Source organism: Triturus cristatus, chromosome 7 (genome assembly GCF_964204655.1).
Source record: "Triturus cristatus chromosome 7, aTriCri1.1, whole genome shotgun sequence".
NCBI lineage: Eukaryota > Metazoa > Chordata > Amphibia > Caudata > Salamandridae > Triturus > Triturus cristatus.
The window spans coordinates 182496987-182524299 of NC_140590.1; the positions used below are offsets into that span (position 1 = coordinate 182496987).

Consider the following 27313-nt stretch of genomic DNA (forward strand, 5'->3'; position numbering starts at 1 on the left):
GTGGGGTGGTGGGGATAGATCAGCATGCCAGCCAGGATTTTATTAGCGGACAACGAAATGAAAAAGCCCATAGACTCATAAACGTTGCTGACTTCCCATAACCTCACCCCCAATTTCATCATCTTCTCTGTATAAACAAAATCTTTAAAGTGTCAAACTATTTCCTGAGAATTCTTGTCTCTTTTCTTCTAAAAATACTGTCATGACTGGACTTCAGCCGCGCCATCCATGTGGGCGTCTCACCACTGAAAACTGTCCTACATGACAAACTAGATGTATGTCTTTATCTATGAAATTCGATCACATTACTCTAATTCCCATCGAGTTTTACTGGCCTCTTAATAAGGTAAGGATAACATTTAAATGTAATGCCTAGCCTACAAAACCACTTTAGGAAAGTAGGATCTGCTTTCATAGTTACCCCCTCTTTTTGCCTGTTGTCAGTGTGTTTTGATTGTAGTCTGCTGGGATCCTGCTAATGAAGAGCGCAGCAACTTTTCTCTCTCCACTAAGTTGGCTCTGGTAAGTACTTTGGTACATCTATAATCGGCTACTGGTGTACTTTTATAAGCCCCTAGTATATTGTACTAAGGTACCCAGGGTGTAGGTACACTAGGCATCTCCCATGCATTGCAGAATGTATTGTGCCGCCCATGGGAGTCCACTTAAACTCTGACTACAAGCCTGGCATTGCAGCCTGTGTGAGATGGTGCTTTCACCTCTCATGGCAGATATAAGTTTCCTTATATCTGGGGTCACTGCACTTAAGTCACCCCTATGATAGGTCTTTCAGTCCTGAGGGCAGGGTGCTTGGTTACATGTGTGAGGGTGCCCCTGCATGAGCAGGACACCCCTACAAATCCTAGAGTTGATTCTACAGGCTTTGTAAGTGCTGTCAGCCATTTTAAGTATTTAGTGGACATCAGTCATTACAAGATGTCTAACTATATATGGGCTGCAGCGAACATGGTCATGTTCACTTTGCCACTGGATTCAAGCAAGCCTGGCTGAAAACGGCTGAAATGCCAGAAACCGGTCCTAGGAAGCTTGTTTCCGGTCCAGGGAAGACATGGCTTGGCAGTTCGGGCTGGACTGTTCCCATGAGGCACAGGGTCAGACTGATTTGCATAGGGCCATGTCTGAACTGGGGTGGCAGAGTGGGCTAAAGAACGGTGATGGATTAAACCCAGATCAGTTGACTGGGGGTGAGTGCTTGCAATGTTCAACACTCCGTCCATCATTTCCTTTGGTTTTTGCTTTGTACGCCATAAGTTGGCAGGGTATGCTCAGACGTGAGTCCCTTGCTCACTTTGCCACTGGATTCAAGCAAGCCTGGCTGAAGACGGCTGAAATGCCAGAAACCGGTCTTAGGAAGCTTGTTTCCGGTCCAGGGAAGACATGGCTTGGCAGTTCGGGCTGGACTGTTCCCATGAGGCACAGGGTCAGACTGATTTGCATAGGGCCATGTCTGAACTGGGGTGGCAGAGTGGGCTAAAGAACGGTGATGGATTAAACCCAGATCAGTTGACTGGGGGTGAGTGCTTGCAATGTTCAACACTCCGTCCATCATTTCCTTTGGGTTTTGCCATGTTTGGTATCAAACATGTCGAAATCATACCCCAACACCTACTCTGGCGCTGGAAGTATGATCCCATGTACAGGGGGGCTCCTTAGAGGATCTCCTATACTCCAGATAACAGCCTTTCAGGGTCTTTCAGCAAGCTAGATCTGCTGCCGACCACGGACACGATTCTGCCCCCCTGCTACTGAACTGAGCTGGAGCAGGTGAAGATAGAACAATAGGTTTCCTGTCACAGGGAGGTTTTACAACTTCCCAGACAGGACTTAGTGTATTTGGCTGGGGTGGGGGCACTTTCCAATACCACCAGACTGCTTTGAAGGGCACATTTGGTGCCCTTCTTTCATACTCCAGTTTGAGTCAGTTCAGAAATCCTTGGTTCCTGCTCTGGCATGAAACTGGACAAAGGACAGAGGAGTATCCTCCCCTCTGTCCAGCCCCTCCTCTAGGAGGGACTCCCGTCTTACTAACCCTTTCCCTAGGGTACTTAAGGGCTCCCCTGTGGGTGGGTCTTCAGATTCGTCATGGAACAATACTCATCTCTGAAGCCAAGACACTCTTCGACCGTTTGGACACTTGGACTTTGTTGGACTTTGACTGGAACCAAGACTGCATCAAGGAAGACTCCTGCTGCTCATGGTCTCACTGTTCTTCAAATCTTCTGAGTCGTCTGTGTCTGTGCTTCATGCAGGTTCTCTAGAAGTCCTTGGGCATCAAGGACATTCAAAGTAATCTCCCTTGAAGTGAATGAGTCACTCCCCTGCATCTGCAGGCACCGTATCAAAGCTGACCGGTTTGCTGTTCCTGCTGTGCTACGGACTTCCTGACACCCAGCAGTACAGCAGTACAGGTGGTGGTGTTGGAGCTCCCTAGAAGCCTGACCTGTCTATCTGCAATTTTGAGGACAGTATCCCTTGTCAGAGCTGCTGGGACCAAACCCCTGTGCACTGTGTCGACTTGCCTTTGCCAAGTCTGGTTGTCTCTGTAATCCAGAGATCTTTGGGCTAAAGGAAGATCTAGCCTCTAGCACCCTATCTCTCGAAGATTAGCATCATAAATGCATCTGCTGCACCGTGAGCCTCCATCTTTGGTGAGCGGCCTGACGTCCTCTTGCGACTCCTGTGCCTTCACCCTGTGCATCCTCTGAAGGGTCTTCCTTTGCTTCAGTGAGCTCCCCTACTTGCTCAGAGCAAGCTCTGACTCTCCAGCACCTGGTGAGTCCCTTGGACCTTGCTGGTCCCAATGTTTGCATCTTTTCACTTTCCCCGTCAGTTGTGGCTACCAAGGCTTGGTGGTGCTCCTGCCGTACACCAACCAACTGGATACTGAGACCCGACGTGGGGCAGCTCGTGCATGGCTCCTGGTCTCCCTCAGCATTGCCTGGTCCTCACAGCTGCAGCGACAAGGTCACCGTGTTCACTCCTGAACCTCCCGATATCGGTGAGCATTGCGCTTCCGTGCCTCCTGGTCACCTCTGAGTGGCATAGGCTCTGTCCACTCCGCTTGCAAGTTCTCCTTTTCAAGAATCCATACTTGGATTCCACAGGACTCCTTCAGAGGCTTATCAAGAGGTATCTTCTTCTAAGTCTTCCATTGTCGTCTACTGCAGGTTCCGACGTCACTTCACCCCTATGCACCAGGCTTCCCTGGTGCAGGTACCTGGGGCATTCATGAGTGGGGGGTGTTCTCCAACCTCCAGTCTGCCAAAGGGTTTCTTCAGGTTCCTCTTGGAAGGGTCCTTCTTTAAAACTGCAACCGCAACTCCTCTATTTACTTGTATTGGACATGCAGCTGTGTTTCCACTCTGCACAAAGTCTCCGTGGGATTTCTAGGTACTTACGTCTTGCGCCTTGTGTCCCCAGCTCCTCTGAGTTTTCGCATCCAAGTACCATTCTCCTTTGCAGTTCGCATTCCAGTTTCTTAGTATATGGTTTGGTCTTCCCCTGGAGACCAGTGTATATTTATGCTACTTACCTGATTATTTTGAAGTCTTCTTGTGTGCATTGTTGATATCTTCGGGCAGGATATATACCAATATGTTAGTGACTGTGTTGCATAATAAATACTTATTTTTATAAACACTGTGTGGTTATTTTTCATCTAATCTACACTGTTGATTAAATGTGGTAAAACAAACTGCTTTACACTCCTTCAAGATAAGCCTGAAGGCTGCTCTCCACGGCTGCCACTTTGAGAGATTTCTATGGTTTTCAAAGACCACTAAAATCACCATATGGGTTGCCTGGATTAGTGTAAGGTGCATCCCTTCCGACAGTGTGCAACATACACTGAGCCAGCCTACTAAAACAACCAACACCAGTTCACCATTATACTTCTCCCACCAGGGCACAAGCCCTAAAAAAACAAGTGGGTCACTAACCAAGTTAGGCAATATGTAGGTGATATCACAGCGCGTGACATCGTACGTGACATCACCACCCATGACCTCAGAGGAAGTGATATCACAAAAAAATAACATCAGATTCTAAGACCTCACATATGTTAAGAAGGTCTATCATGAGTACATTTGAGTGCATTATAATATTTAATGAATTCGATTTTGTTGTGCCAAAAAAGTGATGCAACACCAGCGCAAGATCTAGGCCTCACCTTATACATTTATTTATTAAAACTCTGCCAGAAAGAAATTGACAACAAGCAGAAACGTGGCAGTATATCTGTTCTGCTTAATTGGTTGCAAAGTCTGCATTTTAAAATATCTTATGGGGTTAAGGCACCTGCTGCATAGATCTTTGTGTGCCCAGTAAATCTCAGGAATTAATAACAACGTTAAGATAACTCTGGAGGTTAATGCACTTGCTGGAGGGACAGGTGTTTTGTCTAATGCCAGTTTTGAATCAAAGTATCAAAGAGGGTTGACACACAGATGACAGATTTTTATTTTATGTAAATGGGTAGGTGGGTTATTGCTTTTAACAAAGAGGTCCTCTCAATCAATCAGCGGTTTGTTAAGTGTGACTACTCACCCGTAAGGGTCTCAAGGTGCAAGAGGTAGGGGGGTTGCAGGATCCATTCCATCAAGAAGGGGGTCTGTTGAAGAGCCAGGTTTTGAGGTTTCTTGCAAAGATGGGGAGCGATGTTGTCTGTCTGAGGTGGAGCGGAAGGGCGTTCCAGGCTTTGGCCGCGAGGAAGGAGAAGGAGCAGCCTCCCGATCTGGTCTTTCTGGTGCAGGGAACCACAGCGTAGGAGAGTTGGGCTGATCGTAGGGTCTTTTGGGGTGTGTGGAATTTGAGTCGGCTGTTCAGGTATGCTGGTCCGGTGCTGTGGAGGGCCTTGTGTGCGTGGGTGAGTCTCTTGAAGGTGATTCTCGCCTCGACGGGGAGCCAGTGGAGTGTGCGCAGGTGCTGTGAGATGTGGCAGTGTTTTGGCAGGTGGAGGACCAGTCTTGCGGCGGTGTTCTGGATGTTCTGTAGCTTGCGGATGAGGTTTTTGTTTATTCTGGTGTAGAGTGCGTTGCCGTAGTCGAGTCTGCTGGTGACCAGGGCGTGAGTGACGGTCTTTCTGTGTCTGAGGGAGATCCATTTGAAGGTCTTACAAAGGAGGCGGCGGGTGTGGAAGCAGGAATACGAGACGGAGTTGATCTGGCGGTCCATTTTGAGCTCGGAGTCCAGGATGATTCCCAGGTTGCGTGCGCAGTCCGTCGGGGTTGGCGGGTTTCCGAGGGTAGGGGGCCACCAGGTGTCACTCCAGGCATCGGCTTTTGGGCCCATAATGAGTACTTGTTTTGTTGGTGTTTAGTTGTAGGCAACTGATTTTCATCCATTTGGTGAAGGCTTCCATGCCTTCTCAAAAATTGTGTCTGGCGGTATTGGGTTCATTGGATAGGGAGAGGATGATTTGGGTGTCGTCTGCCTATGACACAATGTTGAATCCGTAGGTTCTGACGATGGGGGCAAGTGGAGCCATGTAGACGTTGAAGAGCGTCGGGCTGAGGGAGGAGCCCTGGGGGACTCCGCAGGTGGTAGGTGTAGGGTCCGAGAGGAAAGGGGGAAGTCTGACCCTCTGCATTCTGCCAGAGAGGAAGGAGCGGATCCAGTCGAGTGCCTTGTCCTGGATTCCTGAGTTGTGGAGTCTGCGTACGAGGGTGCAGCGAGAGACTGTGTCGAACGCCGCTGAGAGGTCGAGGAGGATGAGGGCTACTATTTCTCCTTTGTCCAGTAGGATGCGGATGTCGTCTGTTGCGGCGAGGAAGGCAGTTTCCATACTGTGGATTTTTCTGAAGCTGGATTGGGAGGAGTCGGGGATGTTGTGCTCTTCGATGAATGTGGCGAGTTGACTGTTGATGGCTTTCTCAATGACTTTCGCTGGGAATGGGAGCAGTGAGATGGGTCTGTAGTTTTTCAGGCCGGTGGGGTCTGCCAAGGGTTTCTTCAGGAGGGGTTTGACCTTGGCGTGTTTCCAGTTGTCGGGGAACGAGGCGTTTGCCAGGGAGCGGTTGATGGTGTGGCAGAGCATGGGTGAGATGGTGTCCGTGGCTCTGTTGAAGATGTGGTGGGGGCAGGGGTCCATGGGGGCCCCTGAGTTGATTGACTTCATTGTTTTCAGTGAGTCTTCGGTGGTGAGGGCTGTCCAGTAGTCAATCGCTGGTTTCCAGGTGTCGGGGTGGTTGGTGAGGGTTCAGTGTGTTGGTTGTCTTCGTCAAAGTTGTCGTAAATGCTCTTGATTTTGAGGTGGAAAAAGGTGCTGAGTTTGTCGCAGAGGTCTTGTGAGGGAGGGATGTCAGTAGACTCGCTGGTGGGTTGGACGAACTCCTTGAAGAGTTCCTTGCTGTTGTGCAAGTGGGTGGAGATTCTGTCTTCAATCGCTTTTTTCTTCGTTTCTCTGATGAGTTGTTGGTGGGTGTTGGTGGCGGTTCTGAAGTTGCTGTGGGCTTCTGTGGATTTGGTGTTCCTCCAGGCCTTTTCGAGGTGGCGGCAAGTGCGTCTGGACTCTTGAAGTTTGGTGGTAAACCATCTGGCTTTCTTGGCGTGGGTGTTGTTTTTCTTGAGGGGGGCTATGGTGTTGGTGCTGTCTGAGATCCATCTATGCAGGGTTCGGGCTGCAGTGTTGGGATCGTCGTTTTCCATGATGGTTGGGGTGGAATTGTTGAGTGAGGAGGTGAGCTGGTCGTCTGTGATTTTGGTCCAGTTTCTTTGTGGGAGCAGGTGCTGGTGTCTGTGGATGGTGGGTGTTCTGAAGGTGAAGTGGACGCATCGGTGGTCTGTCCATGGGAGTTCAGTGGTGTGTAGTGAAGAGGGGGTCGAGGGTGGGTTCTGCTGGGTGCGTGGGCTCAGTCACGATCTGGCGAAGTCCAACATTGTGGAGGTTGTCCAGGAAGGATGCAGTGTTGGGGTCCAGTTGGTTGTCGAGGTGGAAGTTGAGGTCTCCCAATAGGGTGTAGTTGGTGGATGCGATGGCCTGCGGGGTGATATTGTCCGTGATGGAGTTAGCGAAGGGTCTGCGGGCTCCAGGGGGTTGGTAGAGGAGGGTTACTCAGAGGGTGGCGGTGGGGCTGGCCAGAATCTTGAAGTGAAGGTGTTCCATCAGGTCTGTGTGCTCGTCGAGGAGTGTGCTCAGGCAGAGGGTGGGTTTGTGGCCGATGGCGATTCCTCCTCCCGGGCGGGCGGGGCGGGGCGGTCCTTCCTTGAGATCTTGTATTCGTGGGGGATGGCAATGTCCAGCCCCGAGGTGGTGTTGGTCCAGGTTTCGGTGAAGAATGCTACGTCTAGGGTGGTGCTGTCGAGGAGGTCCCAGGGTTCCTGGCGCTGGTCGTGGTTGGTTTGCGGATGGGCGCAGATGGGCTTGCTTTTCGTGCACCTTTGGCACGCCAGTGGTGCGCCCGCTTCGGGCAGCCGCCATTAAGTAGGGGTCGGGGAGGGCTGGACAGCTGGGAGGCAGGGGGAGCTGGATTGGGCCGGTCGCGCTCGGGGGGAGGGGCCACGGGGGCAGCAGCGGCAGGGAAAATGGGCGGGAAGGAGTAATAAGGAGGAAAAATTGATAAATAAAAAAGGGATAAGTAGAAAGCAAAACAGTGCAGAAAGCAGAAAAGTGCAGAAAGAAAGATTAAAAAGAGGGTGAAAATAAACGAGTGAAAAACGGAGAGGAGAGCGGTGCGAGAGAAAGGAGACAGAGGTCCACTGTACTTCCAGGGATGAGGCGCAGGAAAAACCTGTGGGTGGAGGAGGGCCTAGAACACCAACACTCGAGAGTGCAGGGTCTCGGGGGAAGGCCTCACTTAATGGTGGAGCTGCGAGGGAGAGAGAGCAATTTCACTGACAATGAGTCCTTTAGTTACTTGTAGTTTGTAAACTGCAATCCTTCTAATATAGCACAGTGAACTATGAAGGAAAGGAAATGTGACTCCTATACCTTGTAACCCTCCCTATCTTATGTAACACATCATGTAAATTGACGTAAACACATATGATTTATTGTCAATGTATAATGTGTATGAGTGACGTAAAGCGCTCTGACACCCTGGGTGTCATTAGGTTGAGTAGTGCTATAAAAGAAATAAGACAAAACAGTGGTATTTAGATTGTTATTTGTGTAAATATTAGGTCAGACCAACACATCTGACACAACATAACGCAAGATGGGTGCTTAGGCTATGTTTGATGCTAATTGTTCTCATGTTCCAGGGTGATGTTCAACTGCTCAAAATAAACATTTCATCAAAACATTAGCCTTTGAATGGCTGGATTGAGCAGTGTGAAACAGTCAAATAAGGTAGGGTGTGGTAACTAAAGACACTCCAGTGTCATTTTTCACCTTGTCAAGAATTCCTGTCATACAAGGGAAACACGCCCTTATGTAAACAGGAGAGCTGTTACATAACTCAAGGGAAACACGCCCTTATGTAAACAGGAGAGCTGTTACATAACTCAAGGGAAACACGCCCTTATGTAAACAGGAGAGCTGTTACATAACTCAAGGGAAACACGCCCTTATGTAAACAGGAGAGCTGTTACATAACTCAAGGAAAACACGCCCTATAAAGGGAGGAACCGGGAGGTACAAGGCTGTCGGATATTGTGTTTACACCGACGTACCTGCTTCGTGAAGAGCAGTGTTCAGGAGTGGTGCTCCAGTAAGGCAAGAACGGAGGTAGGTCGAGTCGTTACTCCCTGGGCCGTGTCTTGCCCCATCGTCACCTGTGAAGGACCCGGAAGCTCTACTGGTCAACCTTTGAGCTTCGCTTTTTGACTCGGCAGAGTCAAGGCGCAGTGGCGCTTTTGCTGGTTAGAGTCGTAACTCCCAGCCCGACCAGAGATACAGGGACTGCCAGCTGTAACGCACACCAGGAGGTGTTTGCCGCGTTACAGACTCGGAAGTCCACAGGATCGATCGAGCGGCTGCTCTCGGTTCAGTCTTCTTGCTTGTGATTGGGGTATCGGTGACGCATCACCAGGAGGTGACTCCGCGTCCCGGTGCAGTCTGAGGAAGAGGTTGAGCGGCTGCTCCCTTCAGGTAGAGACCCCGGCTGGGTGTTTCCCTGACTCCTCGATTCTCCCCAACACTCTTCGTGCCCCTCACAGCCTACCGATTGGCATTGTCGGCCATTTCATTTCTGCCCTCTGTTGGCATACGCCGGGATCGGCGTATATGCAGAGGACGGTTAGGACCATCCGTGCTGTGGGCTGGTAACGTACTTAGCCTGGAGGATTCCAGTGACTATAACTTTTGTTTGTTCTTTGTATTTTATTTGCCTTCATTAAAAGAACTAACCCTTCACAAGTGGTTGCGTCCTCATTGTCGTGTCTGTTAAACGATCCTGAGACGTTCAGGGCGTTACAAAATATCCGACCTTAATAACACTAACTGTCTCCCGGTCGATAACAGACATGGCAACACTTGATGATGTGCTGGCTGCTTTATTGGCCATGCAAGTTGAAGTGGCTGCCTCTAGGCAAGAAACAGCCGATGTAAAAGCCAGACTGGATGCTATCCAATTGGACCCGCTCACGCCCAGCACCTCCCTCACGAACCAGACCCCTGCGGTAGTAGTGGAAATGCCGGTAGCCATCCCCTTGGCAACACCAGAGAGGTACAGTGGGGATCCTAACACAGTGCAGGTATTCCTCACACAAGTGGCGCTACATTTATCGTGCAAACCAAGGCGTTCCCCATGAGTCAGGCTCGTGTGGCTTTCCTTATATCCTATTTGGCTGGAAACGCGGCACAATGGGCCGTACCTCTGGTGAGCAGGGACGACCCCCTCTTATGTGATTGGGGTGCTTTTCGCGAGGAATTCCTGAAGGTATTCGACAGAAGGGCTGACTCGTACACGGCGGACCGTGAAATGCTTGAGTTGAGACAGGGATCCAACGACCTGGTGCAGTATCTCAACGCGTTCCGAAGGCTGGTTGCGGAAACCAAGTGGCCTGTTGCTAAACAGACGGCGCTCTTCCATCAAGGGCTGTGCGATGAGCTCAAGGACGCCGTGGCTCATATTGACCCTCAACCCAAGACATGTGAGGGCCTTATCAACCTGGTATTATGGCTGGAACATAGGCTAAGTGAAAGAAAGGGGGATCATGGGAGAAAAGGAAAATCCCTTCCATCCTATGTGACGGTGGGAAGTCCTGAAACTTCCACCGCATCCAAGGGAGAACCCATGGACATCAGCGCAATACGAGCGAGCCTCACAGCCACGGAGAAAGAGTCACGCCGTAAACAAGGATTGTGCCTATATTGTGGCAAAAAAGGCCACTACGTACGTGAATGCCCTGCCAAACCGAAGACGTCACGTTATCGGGCCAACCGGTCGGTAACAGCCGTGGTGGACATACCGGCGGAAAACTAGAGGACTCCAAGACCAGAGAAGGGGCATCTCGGAGTCACTCATCCATCCCTTCACTTTCCAACTCGGTCACTAAGGGACAACGACACCTGTTTATCACGGTGCACGTGGGAGTGCATGACCAGTGGATACCCGTTGTGGCCATGGTGGATTCAGGGGCCACTGGCATGTTTATGGACCACAACGAGGCATGCAGGCTAGGGCTAGTGCTTCTTCCCAAAGCAGTACCCGAAGACGTCTATGCGGTAGACGGAAGGCGATTGGTGACGGGGCCCATCGGACAGCACACGGGGGTCCTTCCGATGAGATATGGGAGGAACCATTTGGAACAAATCGATTTTAACATCATCCGAGCGCCCCAATATGGCGTCATATTGGGATTGCCGTGGCTACAGAAACACAACCCCTTTGTGGATTGGCCAACACATCGCATCGAAATCACGTCACCGTATTGCATCCTGCATTGTGGAATAAGAACGGAATCCCTTGACGCAGATGAGAGCGGGAGTCAGACGGTGGCTACAGCGGCAGAAAAAGATGTGGCTCTCCCCCAGGCTTATCACAGTTTTGAGGATGTATTTGATGAGGTGAAGGCGGAAGTGCTACCACCACATAGACAGTTTGACTGCCAGATCGACCTGGTGCCAGGGGCCAGCGTTCCCAGCGGCAGGCTGTATGCCCTGACGGAGCCTGAAAACGTGCATCTCCGGGGGTACCTGGATAAACTCCTCAAGCTAGGATTCATCCGCCCGTCCAAGTCTCCGGCCGCCTCGCCACTCTTCTTCATCCCGAAGGCTAATGGGGAGCTGAGAGGCTGTGTGGACTTTAGGGCATTGAATGCGATAACCATAAAAAATCGGTACCCCTTGCCTCTCAGCAGTGTACTTCTGGAACAGGTCAAGAAAGCTCGTATCTACACCAAGTTGGATTTGAAAGGGGCATACCATCTGGTGCGCATGAGGGACGGAGACGAGTGGAAGACCGCCTTTAAGACCAGGTTCGGCCTTTTTGAGTACCTCGTCATGCCGTTCGGTCTGTGCAACGCCCCGGCAGCCTTTCAGTACTTTTTGAATGAGGTATTCAGAGAGGAGTTGGATATCTACGTGGTCGTATATATCGACGACATCCTCATCTATTCGTCCACTGTGGAGGAGCACGTACACCACGTCAAAGCTGTGCTCCAAAAGCTGAGGGAAAACATGCTGTTTTGTAAACTCAGCAAGTGTGACTTCCACGTCACATCCGTGGAATTCCTCGGAGTGATGCTGAGTCCAGAGGGACAGGAGATGGCAGAACGAAAGATCAAGGCGGTGAAAGAATGGCCGGTGCCCCAAAGCGTGAAGGACGTCCAAAGTTTCATTGGCTTCGCCAACTTTTACAGGCGGTTTATAGATGGATTTTCAGGAGTGGTGGCCCCAATCACACAGCTACTGAGGAAGTCCAAGGAGTTTGTCTGGTCCCCTGAAGCGAACAAAGCCTTTGAGGCCCTGAAAAGCGCCTTTGGTAAGGCGCCGGTGTTGGCTCACCCCGATCCGGATCTCCCCTACGTGGTGGAAGCGGACGCGTCGGATGTGGCGCTGGGGGCTATCTTGTCCCAACGCAACCACGACACAGGGGTGCTTCATCCCGTTGCGTACATGTCCCGCAAACTCAACGACGCCGAACGCAACTACCATATTGCGGAGAAGGAGCTTCTCGCAATCAAGGACGCCTTCACCGAATGGAGGCATTGGTTGATGGGGGCAAGACATGTGGTATCGGTGTACACGGACCATCGGAACCTACAGTTCATGACGGCCACTAGACACCTTTCTCCCAGGCAGCTGCGGTGGATGATCTTCTTTGCGGGGTTCAACTTCCGCATCACATATCGGCCGGGGACGGAAAACCGAAAGGCGGACGCCCTGTCCCGTCAATCTGCAGTTAAGGAACCATTGCCTGCGACCGAGCGTTCCATCATTTCCCCGAGGATGGTATTGGGGGTTATCCAACCGGATACTTTCCTGAGGGGAATAAAGAGAGGGATCAGGTCATTCGCATGGCGGAGGTGGCTCCTCAGTCACAGAGAATGGCAGCTGAAGGACGGGATACCCCTGAAGGGCAGGTGCCTATTGATACCCACGCCTAGGCTAAGGAAACAAGCATTCATCTGGTGCCATGACTCTCCATGCGCAGGTCATTTGGGCTTTGAAAAAACGGTGGCTAGCATGGGACGGCATTTCTGGTGGCCAACCATGAGAGTGGATGTCAGGAGGTGGGGACAGGAGTGTCCTACGTGTGCTACCATGAAGGCCGACCATGGCCGAACCCAAGGGCTCTTACATCCACTTCCGACCCCGGATAGACCATGGGATAGCATATCACTGGACTTCGTGGTGGGCCTACCGGTAGACCAGGGGATGACGGCAATACTGGTGGTGGTGGATTACTTGACGAAAATGGGGCACTTCATCCCCTGCAAGAGAGTCCCTACGGCCGGGGAATTGGCGTCACTACTCCTAAAGAATGTGGTACGACTGCATGGATTACCTGGGGTGATCGTGTCGGACCGGGGGTCGCAGTTTACTGCGCAATTCTGGAAGACTTGGTGCACTGCGCTGCATGTTAAGACCGCCCTGTCCACCAGCTACCACCCTCAAACGGACGGCCAAACCGAGCGCCTGAACCAAACGCTCAAACAGTATCTGCGATGTTTTGTGGACCAGGGCAGGGAAGAATGGGTCGACTTGCTATGGGTTGCAGAGATAGCCTATAACAACGCCACTCACAGCTCCACACAGTCATCTCCGTTCTATAGCAACTATGGCCAACATCCCAGGTTCTTGCCATTTCTACATCCGTTCAGAGAGGACAGGATTCCCGCCACAGCGGACAGGGTGGCACACATAAAAGACACGTTGATGCGCTCAAGGGCTGTCCTAATAGAGGCCAAGAGAAGATACAAGGCTGCGGCAGATAGGAAGAGAAGGCCCGGGCCACTGTACCGCACTGGAGACTACGTCTGGATATCCACAAGAAACATGAGGTTTCAAAAGAACAGTGTGTTCCATCCCAAGTACATGGGCCCCTATCGAATTACCAAGTGTATGGGTCCCGTGAACGTGAAGGTGTGCTTGCCCCAGTCATTGCGGATACACCCTGTCTTTCATGTATCATTGCTCAAACCAGCACCCTCCAAGCCGTCTGGGACACCTAGGCCGGTATGCGTGGAGTCGGAGGTGGAGTATGAAGTGTCGGGCATACGGGCGTCCAAATGGCGCAGGGGGAAGCTGTGGTACCTGGTTGCGTGGAAAGGCTATGGCCCGGAGGAGCATTCATGGGAACCGGCTGAAGGGGTTCATGCTCCGCGCTTGGTCTCCTTGTTCCATCGGCGTTTTCCTGCCAGCGCTGGACCCGTGGGGAGCCGCTGAGAGGGAGGATGTACTGTCAAGAATTCCTGTCATACAAGGGAAACACGCCCTTATGTAAACAGGAGAGCTGTTACATAACTCAAGGGAAACACGCCCTTATGTAAACAGGAGAGCTGTTACATAACTCAAGGGAAACACGCCCTTATGTAAACAGGAGAGCTGTTACATAACTCAAGGGAAACACGCCCTTATGTAAACAGGAGAGCTGTTACATAACTCAAGGAAAACACGCCCTATAAAGGGAGGAACCGGGAGGTACAAGGCTGTCGGATATTGTGTTTACACCGACGTACCTGCTTCGTGAAGAGCAGTGTTCAGGAGTGGTGCTCCAGTAAGGCAAGAACGGAGGTAGGTCGAGTCGTTACTCCCTGGGCCGTGTCTTGCCCCATCGTCACCTGTGAAGGACCCGGAAGCTCTACTGGTCAACCTTTGAGCTTCGCTTTTTGACTCGGCAGAGTCAAGGCGCAGTGGCGCTTTTGCTGGTTAGAGTCGTAACTCCCAGCCCGACCAGAGATACAGGGACTGCCAGCTGTAACGCACACCAGGAGGTGTTTGCCGCGTTACAGACTCGGAAGTCCACAGGATCGATCGAGCGGCTGCTCTCGGTTCAGTCTTCTTGCTTGTGATTGGGGTATCGGTGACGCATCACCAGGAGGTGACTCCGCGTCCCGGTGCAGTCTGAGGAAGAGGTTGAGCGGCTGCTCCCTTCAGGTAGAGACCCCGGCTGGGTGTTTCCCTGACTCCTCGATTCTCCCCAACACTCTTCGTGCCCCTCACAGCCTACCGATTGGCATTGTCGGCCATTTCATTTCTGCCCTCTGTTGGCATACGCCGGGATCGGCGTATATGCAGAGGACGGTTAGGACCATCCGTGCTGTGGGCTGGTAACGTACTTAGCCTGGAGGATTCCAGTGACTATAACTTTTGTTTGTTCTTTGTATTTTATTTGCCTTCATTAAAAGAACTAACCCTTCACAAGTGGTTGCGTCCTCATTGTCGTGTCTGTTAAACGATCCTGAGACGTTCAGGGCGTTACACACCTTCTTTTATTCCAAGACATGTAGTTGCCAAGTCAGGAACCTCCAGCTGATTGCCAGATAACAGCTTTTTTCCAGAACATTTTGAACTCCCCCTTCTACCAGCATCATCAATGCATCACAGTACATTCCGCATTCTAATACATCGCCACACAGTGTGTAACTTGAGAGATAGCTCTGCTTTCTGATGATTCATTGTAAGTGATAACTTACCGACTGCTGCTTCGGCCATCAGTGCGGAGCACAGGAACAGAAAGAGAGGGTGCATCATTGTGGCCCTGCAAGAGAAAAACAACTAGGAGTGAGTGTGGGGAGAGAGAAGAACAACTATCCGTCACAGAGATCACTCATAGCATGGGCAGCAGCAGTGTACTCTTCCCTCACACAAAAAAGGAGGGCAGGGGTTTTAGTTGTGTGCTCTCTGACACACTGAGGAAGTACAGCATATGCAGTACACATGCAAGCATCTCAGACACACAATTAACAGAAGCATGAGTCAGCAGCAGAACAAGCTCCCTACACAACCAGTAGGCTCAGCCTGAGCAAAAGAAGGCATCAATGCAAGTATATACACGCACATACATATTCACATGCAAAGAACATGTGTAGTTTGTACATGATCAAAGACAATGACAGAGTGCACACCTCGTATTCACAAGTTTTTCCTTGATTGATTTCCTTAAATTGTTAAATGCGTGCTGGCCCGAAATCGTGGACTGCCCAGCCACGTGGGAAACAAGTAAAGATATGTGGGGCGGAACTCCACCCCACTTCGGACGCACAGCGTTCAAATGGGCACATCAAAAATGTGAATACGAGGTGTGCACTCTGTCATTGTCTTTGATATTGCATACGGAACTGCTCGCCGACGAGTTGCACCCATGGATGAAAGATCTGAAAACAAAGGAACGCTGGATCGTTAAAATATTTTTCCTTTAATTTACATTCATTGACTACGCTTTGAAGCTACGAGGAACTTCTGTTTTATATATTGTCTATTTTGTGTAATGTTATCAATTTACAACGCTCATACATACAGTTTAATTCACGTTGAATATGGGATTGGACTAAGGGTAGAATTTCATTGACAAACAAATACTTACGGTGTATCATGGTCTCTGTAGTTTTGTAAACACATGGAAGCAGTTTGATAAAATCATATGAGCCTATTGGATGAACAAAAAATGGGTGGGGTTTGTACGCAGGTGTTTTAAATAGCACAACATTGTGAGGCGTTTACAACGTCTTGAAACACGAACGAAAGCGGTAAATGAAATCTTGAAGGTATGGATTCGTGTTAAACAGCTTATGTAGATGTAATGAGGTGGTTTTCCCATTAGTAGTATGTGTTCAGGGGGTTTCAGGATAAAAACGGAAGCTATAGGAGCAAGATTAGGTATTTACAGAATTTTGTGGATATCATGTTAATCACGGGGTGTTTCGTTGTCATGAACAATGTATTTTTTACCTTTTGCAAGTATGAAACGTGACAAATTAGAGATGTTTAAAAACAGTGGTTAATCGATTTGTTTTAATTTGTAGACTACCCCTGACGAAGGGCCAGACCAGGCCCGAAATGCATTGGGTAAAGGAAATATGCTTGTTAAGGAGGACCTATGTATTATTCCATGCTGCAGATCAAGGCCTGTATTGGCATGTCTACAAGCATTAAGGATCAAATGTATTACATAGCGTCTGACGCTTGACTGGATGAAAAGGAGTTACGATTCATTAAATGTGGATGAAAATAAACAAAACTTTATGAGAAGGTTGGATGAATTGGTGGCATTTTTGATGTGCCCATTTGAACGCTGTGCGTCCGAAGTGGGGTGGAGTTCCGCCCCACATATCTTTACTAGTTTGTACATGAGACATGCATGCCTACCTCACATAACATTTAGGTGCAGCATGAGGTAGGTAGGCACAGCAAGCTTATCTCTTTCTCATTATCATCTCACACAGGCACACATACACACACACACATACACCCATCCACAAACACACACCATATACAGTATATGCAGCAGCAGTACCTACACATAGAACTGGTAAGTCAAGTGCAACACCTATGCAGGCTTCCTTCGCACACAGAACAGGTTAGAAGACAGTACAACAAGCTTTCATCACGTATAGAAAACAGGTGCAACACGGGCAGCAGCAGTACAAGCTTCACTATCAAATAATAGTAATCTACCAGCAGCAATGGGTACCTCCCTTTCAACGAACCCATAGGCCAGCAGAAAACGGATAAACCACTGGAAACAGCAGCACAAGATTCTCTATTAAAGAACCAGTAATCCACTGGCAGCAGCTGTGCAAGCTTCCCTATTAGAATACCAGTAATCCACTGTCAGAGAAAGGGCAAGCTTCTCTATTAGAATGCCAGTAATCCACAGGCAGCTACAACACAAGCTCCTCTGTTAGAGTATCAGTAACTCACTGCCAGGTGCAGTGCAACCTTCCTTGTTAGAGTACCAGTAACTCGCTGCCAGCAGCAGCGAAACCTTCCCGGTTAGAGGACCAATAATTCACTGGCAGTAGCCACACAAGCTTCTCTGTTAGAGTACCAGCAATCCGCTAGCAGCGTCACTCAAGCTCCCCTGTCAGAGTACCAGTAATCCACTGGCGGCAGCAGCGCAAGCTTTGTTCCAAGGATTCTGTTCAGGAAGAGAACTATGCTTGGAATCATAGACCATCGGCATGTAGCGTCTGAGTCATCATACCACCTCAGTATCTATGAGCTCAAGTCCCACTAGTTATAATGCCTCACTTGCTCTCCTAACCTTACCAGAGATACAAGTGAATTAGCGCCCCAGAACACAACACTCTCGATCCTCTCAGGGATCGTGGTAACAGGACACACCCTTCCGCTCTCTCACTCGTCCACAATAAAATAAACAAGAGACACAAAGGAATTTTAGAATATTTATTCAAACTATTGTGTCCTAAAATGCAGTATTTCTTCCACAATTAGAAAACAAATGCATACTAAATATATTGTTAGCATGGTCAATAAACCATATATTATAAAAAAGCTCAGTCATGTTATAAGACAGAATATTCTAAACCCTCTCCCTTCTACTGAAGCAAGACAGGCGCGGTGCGTCCATTGGGGTGTTGGGGCGTTGCCCCCCACCCCCGCACCCGCCCGCGCCCGCAGCTCCCTCCTCGGTGTCTCTGAACTTAGTTTACTTAAGTTCAGAGACGCCGAGGGTGGGGAGAACTGACAATGCATGTCAGTCAGCATGACGTCGGACCGTGGGCGGTCCGGCGTCATGTTGACTGACATGCATTGTCAGACAAGCCATGGAAAGGCAGCACAAGTGCGCATGAGTGGGCATGGAGAGTAATTTTTAGCCCGTGCCCAGTCATGCGTACTTGTGTTTTTACTGCCTTGCGCATGCCCATTAGGAGCCCCTCGGTCTTCTAATGGGCAGGCGGCGGGCGTAGCGTAAGCTGTGCCCTCAGCCAATCCTGGTGCTGCAGCAGCGCTAGGATTGGCTGAGGGGTTGCCACACCAGTGCTGACGTCGTGACGTGGTGTTCCAGTTTGAAGGTGGCAGAGGCGCCAACGCGGACGGCGGACCAGGAGCAGAGGCAGTCAGGTAAGTTTTTCTTTTCATTTTATTAACTTCTCCTGCTGCTGGTGGTAGGTTTGGGGTGGTGTTTAGGGTTAGGTGGTAGGGTTGGGGTGGTGTTTTGGGTTGAAATTTGCTAGGGTTCCCGGAGTCTAGGGCTCAGGGCCCGATTCAGGTTTGTGCATAATGGTGGTGTTTTTGTGGGTTTGTGGGGGGCTTGTGTTTGGGTGAAAAGTCGTACCCCTTCCAGTGGATGGATTTGTGTAATTCTTGCTGAGATTCTTTGGAATGGCTGGAACTAGTGTCCCAGTGAGTTTGAAGATGATCGAAGTAGTGGAAGTGCAATGTTATCCAATGGGTGGTGTTGGGGTGGTGGAGAAGTGGTTTTTAGGGGGTTCCAGTTGATCGACAGGAACGGGGCTACTGTGAGTGGTGGGGAGGGGGAATTCATGGGTGTGCAGGAAGTTTGGGAGGAATCGATCAATGGGAAGGGTGTTTTTTGGCAAAGTCGAGGAAGGGAAAGAGCTGCCATAGGAGCCCATGTTAAACATGAGTTTAGCATGTTTTTGGGGTTCGATTGTAGGGTGTTGCAGGTGGTTCCGAGTGGATTTGCTTAGCTGGGATCAGAGTTGGGAAGGTCTAATTTTGATTGCAAGTGTTTTGAAGAATGATAGTAACTGACATCTGTGGCCTCAGAGACACTTTCGGTGAATATCGCCTTTATCAATCTGAAAAAATGTGTTTGCTTTACCAATTCATTTAAATAATTGTCCATTTTATGTAAAAAAAAAAATTAAAAAATTAAACCAGCACAAGCCGCCTTTTATCAAGCTGGCGTCTTAGTAAACTTTGAATGCCCAGCCTCTCCTATATTACTATGTATGCCTACTGTTTTTATTGTGTATTCCTTGTAAATGATGTCTGTGCAAGTTTTGTAAAGCGCTCTGGTACCCTCAGGTCAAGTTTTCAGTATATCAAATTTGAAAAATAAATACAAATGGATAACTCCTTATAACAAACATTCTGGATGTTGAAGAAAATCCATGGAGGGGAAGGTGTGTTTTGGGCCTAGTTTCAGAGTGCGTTTTGACGCGACTTTAGACCTTTGGGAGCTGGCGGTAATGCACATGTTTGGGATGTTAATTTAGGGTGTTCTGGCTTGGCAGCTTTATCTCCCACCTTTGCACCGAAGTGTTAAGCTAGCATCCAGGTTATGTTACGGGGCACTCCTCCAGCACTTTTACGCCCTGCCATTTTCAAATGTCACCAGCCGCCCCTGAAGCAAGATGATTATATATCAAAGATCTCTGGGATTAGTGGTGGACCCCGTACCTTAGCATACACAGATGGACATTTTACATCTCAGATAATATAACAATCTTGTCTCAGAACATTCGCTCAGTGTGTCTAACGTAAACTCATGTGCTCTGTTATATGACAAGACGTGTGCTCGTACACAGCAGCTGCAGTCTCATGTTATGCCTAGGTGCTAGTGACTGACCAGAGAGAATACCAAGGAGCATTGTTGGTTTGGCCTTGTCTGTGGTGTTAAGACTAAATCCCAGGAAAAGAACAGAACACGAAAACATATGCAGGTTTAGTGTGAAAGTAAAATGTGGCACAAATTAAGTGTGTTTATATAGTAATGTGTGCAAAAGAAAATACGGCCTACAACCTACACAAATAGGCTAACATGGGGGAAAAACTACAATGGCCAATGCTAGAAACACATGACAGCTTCTATGTTAGGGTACCAGTAATCCACTGGCGGCAGCTGTGCACCCTTTCCTCTTAGAGTACCAGTAACCCACCGGCCGCTGCCTTGCAAGCTTCTCTATTAGAATACCAGTAATCTACTGGCAGCAGCAGCACAACCTTCCCTGTTAATATACCAGTAATCCACAGGCAGCCGCCGCACAAGCTTTTTTTTCCCCCAGAGTTTTATATAGCGTGAACCTGACCTGCAGGTATCAGAGCGCTTTACATGAGTACCAGTTGCTTTACACAAGGACACATTTGTTCTTTATGTTTTTATGTTAGGCACAGAAAGATTAAGTGATTTGCTCAGAATCACAGGATGTTGAGTGTCATTGCCAAGACTCTAACCCAGTTCCTCAGATTTGAGGTCGACCGCCTTAGCCCTTAGGCGCAAGCTTCTCTGTTAGAGTACCAGTAATCTTCTGGCAGCAGCAATGCAATCTTCCCTATTAGGGTACCAGTAAATTACCTGGCGGCAGCAGTGCAAGCTTCTCTGTTAGGGTACCAGTAATCTACTGGCAGCAGCAATGCAATCTTCCCTATTAGGGTACCAGTAAATTAACTGGCTGCAGCAGTGCAAGCTTCTCTGTTAGAGTACCAATATTCCACTGACGTCAACCACACAAGCTTCTCTGTTAGAGTACCAGTAATCCACTGACGCCAACCACACAAGCTTCTCTGTTAGAGTACCAGTAATCTACTGGCAGCAGCAATGCAATCTTCCCTATTAGGGTACCAGTAAATTAACTGGCGGCAGCAGTGCAAGCTTCTCTGTTAGAGTACCAATAATCCACTGACGCCAACCACACAAGCTTCTCTGATAGAGTACCAGTAATCCACTGACGCCAACCACACAAGCTTCTCTGTTAGAGTACCAGTAATCTACTGGCAGCAGCAATGCAATCTTCCCTATTAGTGTACCAGTAAATTAAGTGGCGGCAGCAGTGCAAGCTTCTCTGTTAGAGTACCAGTAATCTACTGGCAGCAGCAATGCAATCTTCCCTATTAGGGTACCAGTAAATTAACTGGTGGCAGCAGTGCAAGCTTCTCTGTTAGAGTACCAATAATCCACTGACGCCAACCACACAAGCTTCTCTGTTAGAGTACCAATAATCCACTGACGCCAACCACACAAGTTTCTCTGTTAGAGTACCAGTAATCTACTGTCAGCAGCAATGCAATCATCCCTATTAGGGTACCAGTAAATTAACTGGCGGCAGCAGTGCAAGCTTCTCTGTTAGAGTACCAATAATCCACTGATGCCAACCACACAAGCCTCTCTGTTAGAGTACCAGTAATCTACTGGCAGCAGCAATGCAATCTTCCCTATTAGGGTACCAGTAAATTAACTGGTGGCAGCAGTGCAAGCTTCTCTGTTAGAGTACCAGTAATCTACTGGCAGCAGCAATGCAATCTTCCCTATTAGGGTACCAGTAAATTAACTGGCGGCAGCAGTGCAAGCTTCTCTGTTAGAGTACCAGTAATCTACTGGCAGCAGCAATGCAATCTTCCCTATTAGAGTACCAGTAAATTAACTGGCGGCAGCAGTGCAAGCTTCTCTGTTAGAGAGTACCAATAATCCACTGACGCCTACCACACAAGCTTCTCTGTTAGAGTATCAGTAATCCACTGGCAGCAGCAGTGCAGGCTCCTCCTTTACACCATCGATAATCCATTGGTGGCAGCCCTGCAAGCTTCCATTGTAGGCAACATTTCTGACACCAACAGTAGCATTGCAATCTTCCCAATCAAGGAACAGGAAAACTACTGAAAACCACAGTGCAAACTTCTCTATTGGAAAAACAGGTAAACCACGGGTTATGCTATGTTACATTACTACGAATGTATAGGCCACACTGTCACCCAGACTTCTAGGCACTGACTGATCTAATCCAATTACTACAAAAAAAGGAAACAAAGTTATTGAATGAAAAGCAAAGTTTTCAAATCTTACCAAAGATACAAACAGAGTGTTTGTTATGCGCATAGATTAAACAGGAGAGCCTTCCAAAGTTTGTCAGCGCAGCAACTGAGAAAGCTTTGTCTCCTTCTGTAGAGGTGAAATGAGCAAAACTTATTGGGTAAAGGATCTTAAACAGCAGGATGGAATTTACCAACTAACTTTGGCCAAGTAGAATGGTGGAGAAGAGGAGAAGATATATTTACACTGCCTTGTAACCTGGTGACCATTGAGTCAATCGATTTTGGAAAAGGGGGTGGTGATGGACAGAGTTTCTGAATGATGCAGAATACTCTTACCAAGTCAAGAGATCATGGTTTTAATCCATCACCGTTTTTTAGCTCACTGCACCATCCCAGCTCAGAACCTGGCTACATGCAAATTAGTCTGTTCCTATCCCAGTGCATGAAGGGAACAGGGCAAACCAAACTACCAAGCCAATTCTTATACTGGGAAGGAAACAAGCTTCCGGGGACCGGTTTCTGGCATCACAGCCTTCGTCGGCCCGGCTTGCTTGAATCCTGATGGTGCAATGAGCAAGGGACTCACGTCTGAGTATACCCTCTCACACATCTGTCGGCCCGCTTCAGTGTAACTAACTGTCCACATTACGAGATCATTTGGATTGGATTTTATATAGACTTTTAAGATCCTTTGTAATTGCTTCTTTTACGGATACTTTATCCCAATAAAGATTGATTTGATTGGAGTAGATTTCTCTGTGACTGATCATTATAGGGTGAATATGATCTCATTTCTCCATCCTGATTTCAGTCAATTCCTTCCATTCTGAATCAACGGGCGGCACCTGAGGGTTTCCTCCTAGGGTCCCAGTAAGCACTGCTGCCAGAGTCATTTAGAACTGAATACAAGTGTTATCCACCTGGATATGTGATTGGAGGCTTAAAAAGGTAGGATTGTGTCACTGAACTTTATGGTGGGAATAAAGGCGATTAAAACAGCGGCAGCATCATCAGGGTCAAAGGTAAGCCAAAGTAATGCTAGGATTATCTTGGCAGGAGAAGGATGAGAGTCCATAGACAGAGACCCTTATATGTCATTTCGTAAAGGGGATGACATGTCAGTTAAAATATCTTTCAGCTTTGATGAACTCAACTTCAGAAAATGGACAGACATCCACCAACTAGCAGCTGCTAAGCAGGCTTTCAAGTGGAAGGTTCTGCTGAGTCGGGTGAATGCAGGTTGCGACTCATCTACATGCATATCTGTTTTTACGCTAAAATTATGAAGCAGGTGAGTTAGGGGTTCCACACAGACGTTAAAACCTCACATGCAGGCGATGTAAATTGAGAAAGGGCAACCTTCTGAGATCTGTTGGATAGACAATAATGAAAGCTGTCCGATACTATGCTTCGACAACCAATGTGGTATAACCTCTTAATTAATAGGTGATGGTTAGCGGTGTTGAGTGCAGCAGATAGGTTAAGCTGAAACCCTGCCCACCAAACCACCACCATCAGCCCCCAACTGGGCCCCCAAGGACCCCAAAGGGCTCACATCATGGTTCATTTAGTGCCTCTGCGTGGGCAAAAAAACACTTGGACGCTATCCATAATATTACCAGTTTATACTAACCTCTGGAGCTGAGCAACCACCATCTTCTCAAGTAATTGCCCTAAGAGGGGTAAGAGTGAAATTAGCATGAGATCTGCTAGTGTCCTAGGATCCAGGTTTTGTTGCTTCAGTAAAGGGGTCCTTATTGCAGTTTTCCAAGTCTTGAAAACCATACTAGAGACCAGTGGGCTGCTTAACGATGTACAGAGGTGCTCCCCCATGGAGGCTCCCATGTCTTTAACTATGCAAGAGGGACAGGGGTCATTAGGAGAACCTGATGGACACAAAGCGGTAAGAAGCTTGACTAACCACATCCTGGGGAGACAAAGGGACAACTGATTCTAACAGAGGGGTTGACCTCTGTCTTATTAGCTGGTCAAATTAATGGCACTTTTTACAAAAAGGTTTAAGGAAAAACCATTGCTTACATTGGGAGAGGGAGGATTGTGCACCTTGAAAATTGGTGAAATCAGAGAAGATCTTGCACAATTCTTTACCCAAGTTCGTTCGATTGTTTAAATCTGAGCCTATTCTATAAGTTTCTTCCACTTCATTTTCTACGGCGTATTCTTGTGTTTTTTGACACATGAGGTTGAGTTCAGTTGCAGGGTAACTAACTGGTCTAACAACGTAGTGAACGCTGAGGTACAGAGGACTGACTTCTGGATCTGCTAGAGAGTATTCCAACGTTCTGCATCTCAGGCAGGAAGGTCTGGGAAGCGGGAATGCTCATTTGTTCTCAGTTTCCTGTGAGTACAAGTCATCTCCCTGGCGTTGGGGCTAAACTCTGGACTTTGAACAGAATGGCTAAATAGTCAGACCAGGTCCCTAGATGGGGAACAGAAGCTTTAATAAGGTAAATATGAGATCTAGAAGGTGATCTGCTCTGGACTGGGTGAACACTTTTGAAGTTTTAGGCTCATCTGTGGGACATTATCTGAGAGAGATTCTGCGGCACCAGAAGGGGCTTAACCAGAAGCAAACCCCATGAGTTACCAGGAGGAGGCAGAGAAAATCCTACAAGTTGTTCAGTCTATTCAGCGGCACTCTGCCGAGGCCTTTAAAAAAAGGGGGCATTCAAAAGGCTTTGTTCTTAATTTAAAGGTCAGCTATTAGGATTTAATCAAGAGGAGGTTCAGAAAGGCCTCATTCAGCACGAGGAACGAAGGCAGTGGAATCAGGGCTGCAGTAGTTAAGTTTCTGGTCAACAGCCCATGTTAGCCTCATTTATGGTAGTAAAAATGCAGTTTTAAAACTAAACTTAAGAGGGGAGCAGACGTTTGCAAGAAAGGCTTCTATCGCTGGGCATGTTTCATAAAGTGTACAAGTTTAGGATTGAATGCGGTTATAAAGTGTGCATGTTTATGAGTGAATACAGTTCATAAAGTGTGCATGTATAGGAGTGAATGTGGCTCATAAAGAGTACATGCATACGAGTGAATGCGGTTCATAAAGTGTGCATGCATACGAGTGAATGGGGTTCATAAAGCGTGCATTCATACGAGTGAATACGGTTCATAAAGTGTGCATGTATACGAGTGAATGCGGGTCATAAAGTGTGCATCTATTGGAGTGAATGCGGTTTATAAAGTATGCATGCATACGAGTGAATGCGGTTCATAAAGTTTGCATGCATACGAGTGAATGCAGTTAATAAACTGTGCATGTATAGGAGTGAATGCGGTTCATAAAGTGTGCATGCATACGAGTGAATGCGGTTCATAAAGTGTGCATTCATACGAGTGAATGCGGTTCATAAAGTCTGTATGCATACGAGTGAATGCGGTTCATAAACTGTGCATGCATACGAGTGAATGTGGTTAACGAGTGAATGTGGTTAATAAACTGTGCATGCATACGAGTGAATGCGGTTCATAAAGTGTGCATGCATACGAGTGAATGCGGTTCATAAAGTGTGCATTCATACGAGTGAATGCGGTTCGTAAAGTGTGTATGCATAAGAGTGAATGCGGTTAATAAACTGTGCATGTATAGGAGTGAATGCGGTTCCTAAAGTGTGCATGCATAGGAGTGAATGCAGTTCATAAACTGTGCATGTATAGGAGTGAATCTGGTTCATAAAGTATGCATGCATACGAGTGAATGCGGTTCATTAAGTGTGCATGCATACGAGTGAATGCAGTTAATAAACTGTGCATGTATAGGAGTGAATGCGGTTCATAAAGTGTGCATGCATACGAGTGAATGCGGTTCATAAAGTGTGCATTCATACGAGTGAATGCGGTTCATAAAGTGTGCATGCATACGAGTGAATGCGGTTAATAAACTGTGCATGCATACGAGTGAATGTGGTTAATAAACTGTGCATGCATACGAGTGAATGTGGTTAATAAACTGTGCATGCATACGAGTGAATGCGGTTCATAAAGTGTGCATGCGTAAGAGTGAATGCGGTTAATAAACTGTGCATGTATAGGAGTGAATGCGGTTCCTAAAGTGTGCATGCATAGTAGTGAATGCAGTTCATAAACTGTGCATATATAGGAGTGAATCTGGTTCATAAAGTGTGCATGCATACTAGTGAATGCGGTTCATAAAGTGTGCATGCATACAAGTGAGTGCGGTTTATAAAGTGTGCATGCCTACGAGTGAATGTGGTTCATAAAGTGTGCATGTATAGGAGTGAATGCGGTTAATAAAGTGTGCATGCATAGGAGTGAATGCGGTTCATAAAGTGTGCATGTATAGGAGTGAATGCGGTTAATAAACTGTGTATGTATTGGAGTGAATGCAGTTCATAAACTGCATGTATAGGAGTGAATGCGGTTCATAAAGTGTGCATGCATAGGAGTGAATGCGGTTCATAAAGTGTGCATGTGTAGGAGTGAATGTGGTTCATAAAGGGTGCATGAATTGGAGTGAATGCGGTTCATAAAGTGTGCATGCATTGGAGTGAATGCAGTTCATAAAGTGTGCATGTATAGGAGTGAATGCGGTTCATAAAGTGTGCATGCATAGGAGTGAATGTGATTCATAAAGTGTGAATGCATAGGAGTGAATGCGGTTCATAAAGTGTGCACGTGTAGGAGTGAATGCAGTTCATAAAGTGTGCATGTATAGAAGTGAACGTGGTTCATAGAAGTGAATGTGGTTCATAAAGTGTGCATGTATAGGAGTGAATGCGGTTCATAGGAGTGAATGGGGTTCATAAAGTGTGCATGTATAGGAGTGAATGTGGTTCATAAAGTGTGCATGTATAGGAGTGAATGTGGTTCATAGGATTAAATGTGGTTCATAAAGTGTGCATGTATAGGAGTGAATGCGGTTCATAGGAGTGAATGTGGTTCATAAAGTGTGCATGTATAGGAGTGAATGCGGTTCATAGGAGTGAATGTGGTTCATAAAGTGTGCATGTATAGGAGTGAATGTGGTTCATAAAGTGTGCATGTATAAGAGTGAACGCGCCCCAGAGACAGGGGACTGCTGATGTAATGACCTCCGGCCATTGAAGAGCCAGGTAGCGATTGTGGAAGTGGGAATCAAGAGTTTGAGACCTAGAAATGCTCATGTGTATAACAGTTTTTAGGTCTCGCTGAGCCCAGCGCATGCGCTGGCTCGAAGAGACATTTTGTATGTGGGCTCCCAAAAGTGCT

At 47.9% G+C, this 27313-nt stretch overlaps 1 protein-coding gene across 2 annotated transcripts in view; it reads right to left on the minus strand.

Moving 5' to 3' along the window:
- The window catches only part of FXYD1 (FXYD domain containing ion transport regulator 1), a 331228-nt gene that overhangs the window by 124175 nt on the left and 179740 nt on the right, over positions 1-27313 (minus strand). For both annotated transcript variants that reach the window (XM_085615964.1, XM_085615963.1), the window contains exon 2: positions 15043-15107. In XM_085615964.1, coding sequence (XP_085472090.1) covers positions 15043-15100 — 58 coding nt within the window. In that variant the 5' untranslated portion in view covers positions 15101-15107. The remainder of the gene's footprint in view (positions 1-15042; positions 15108-27313) is intronic.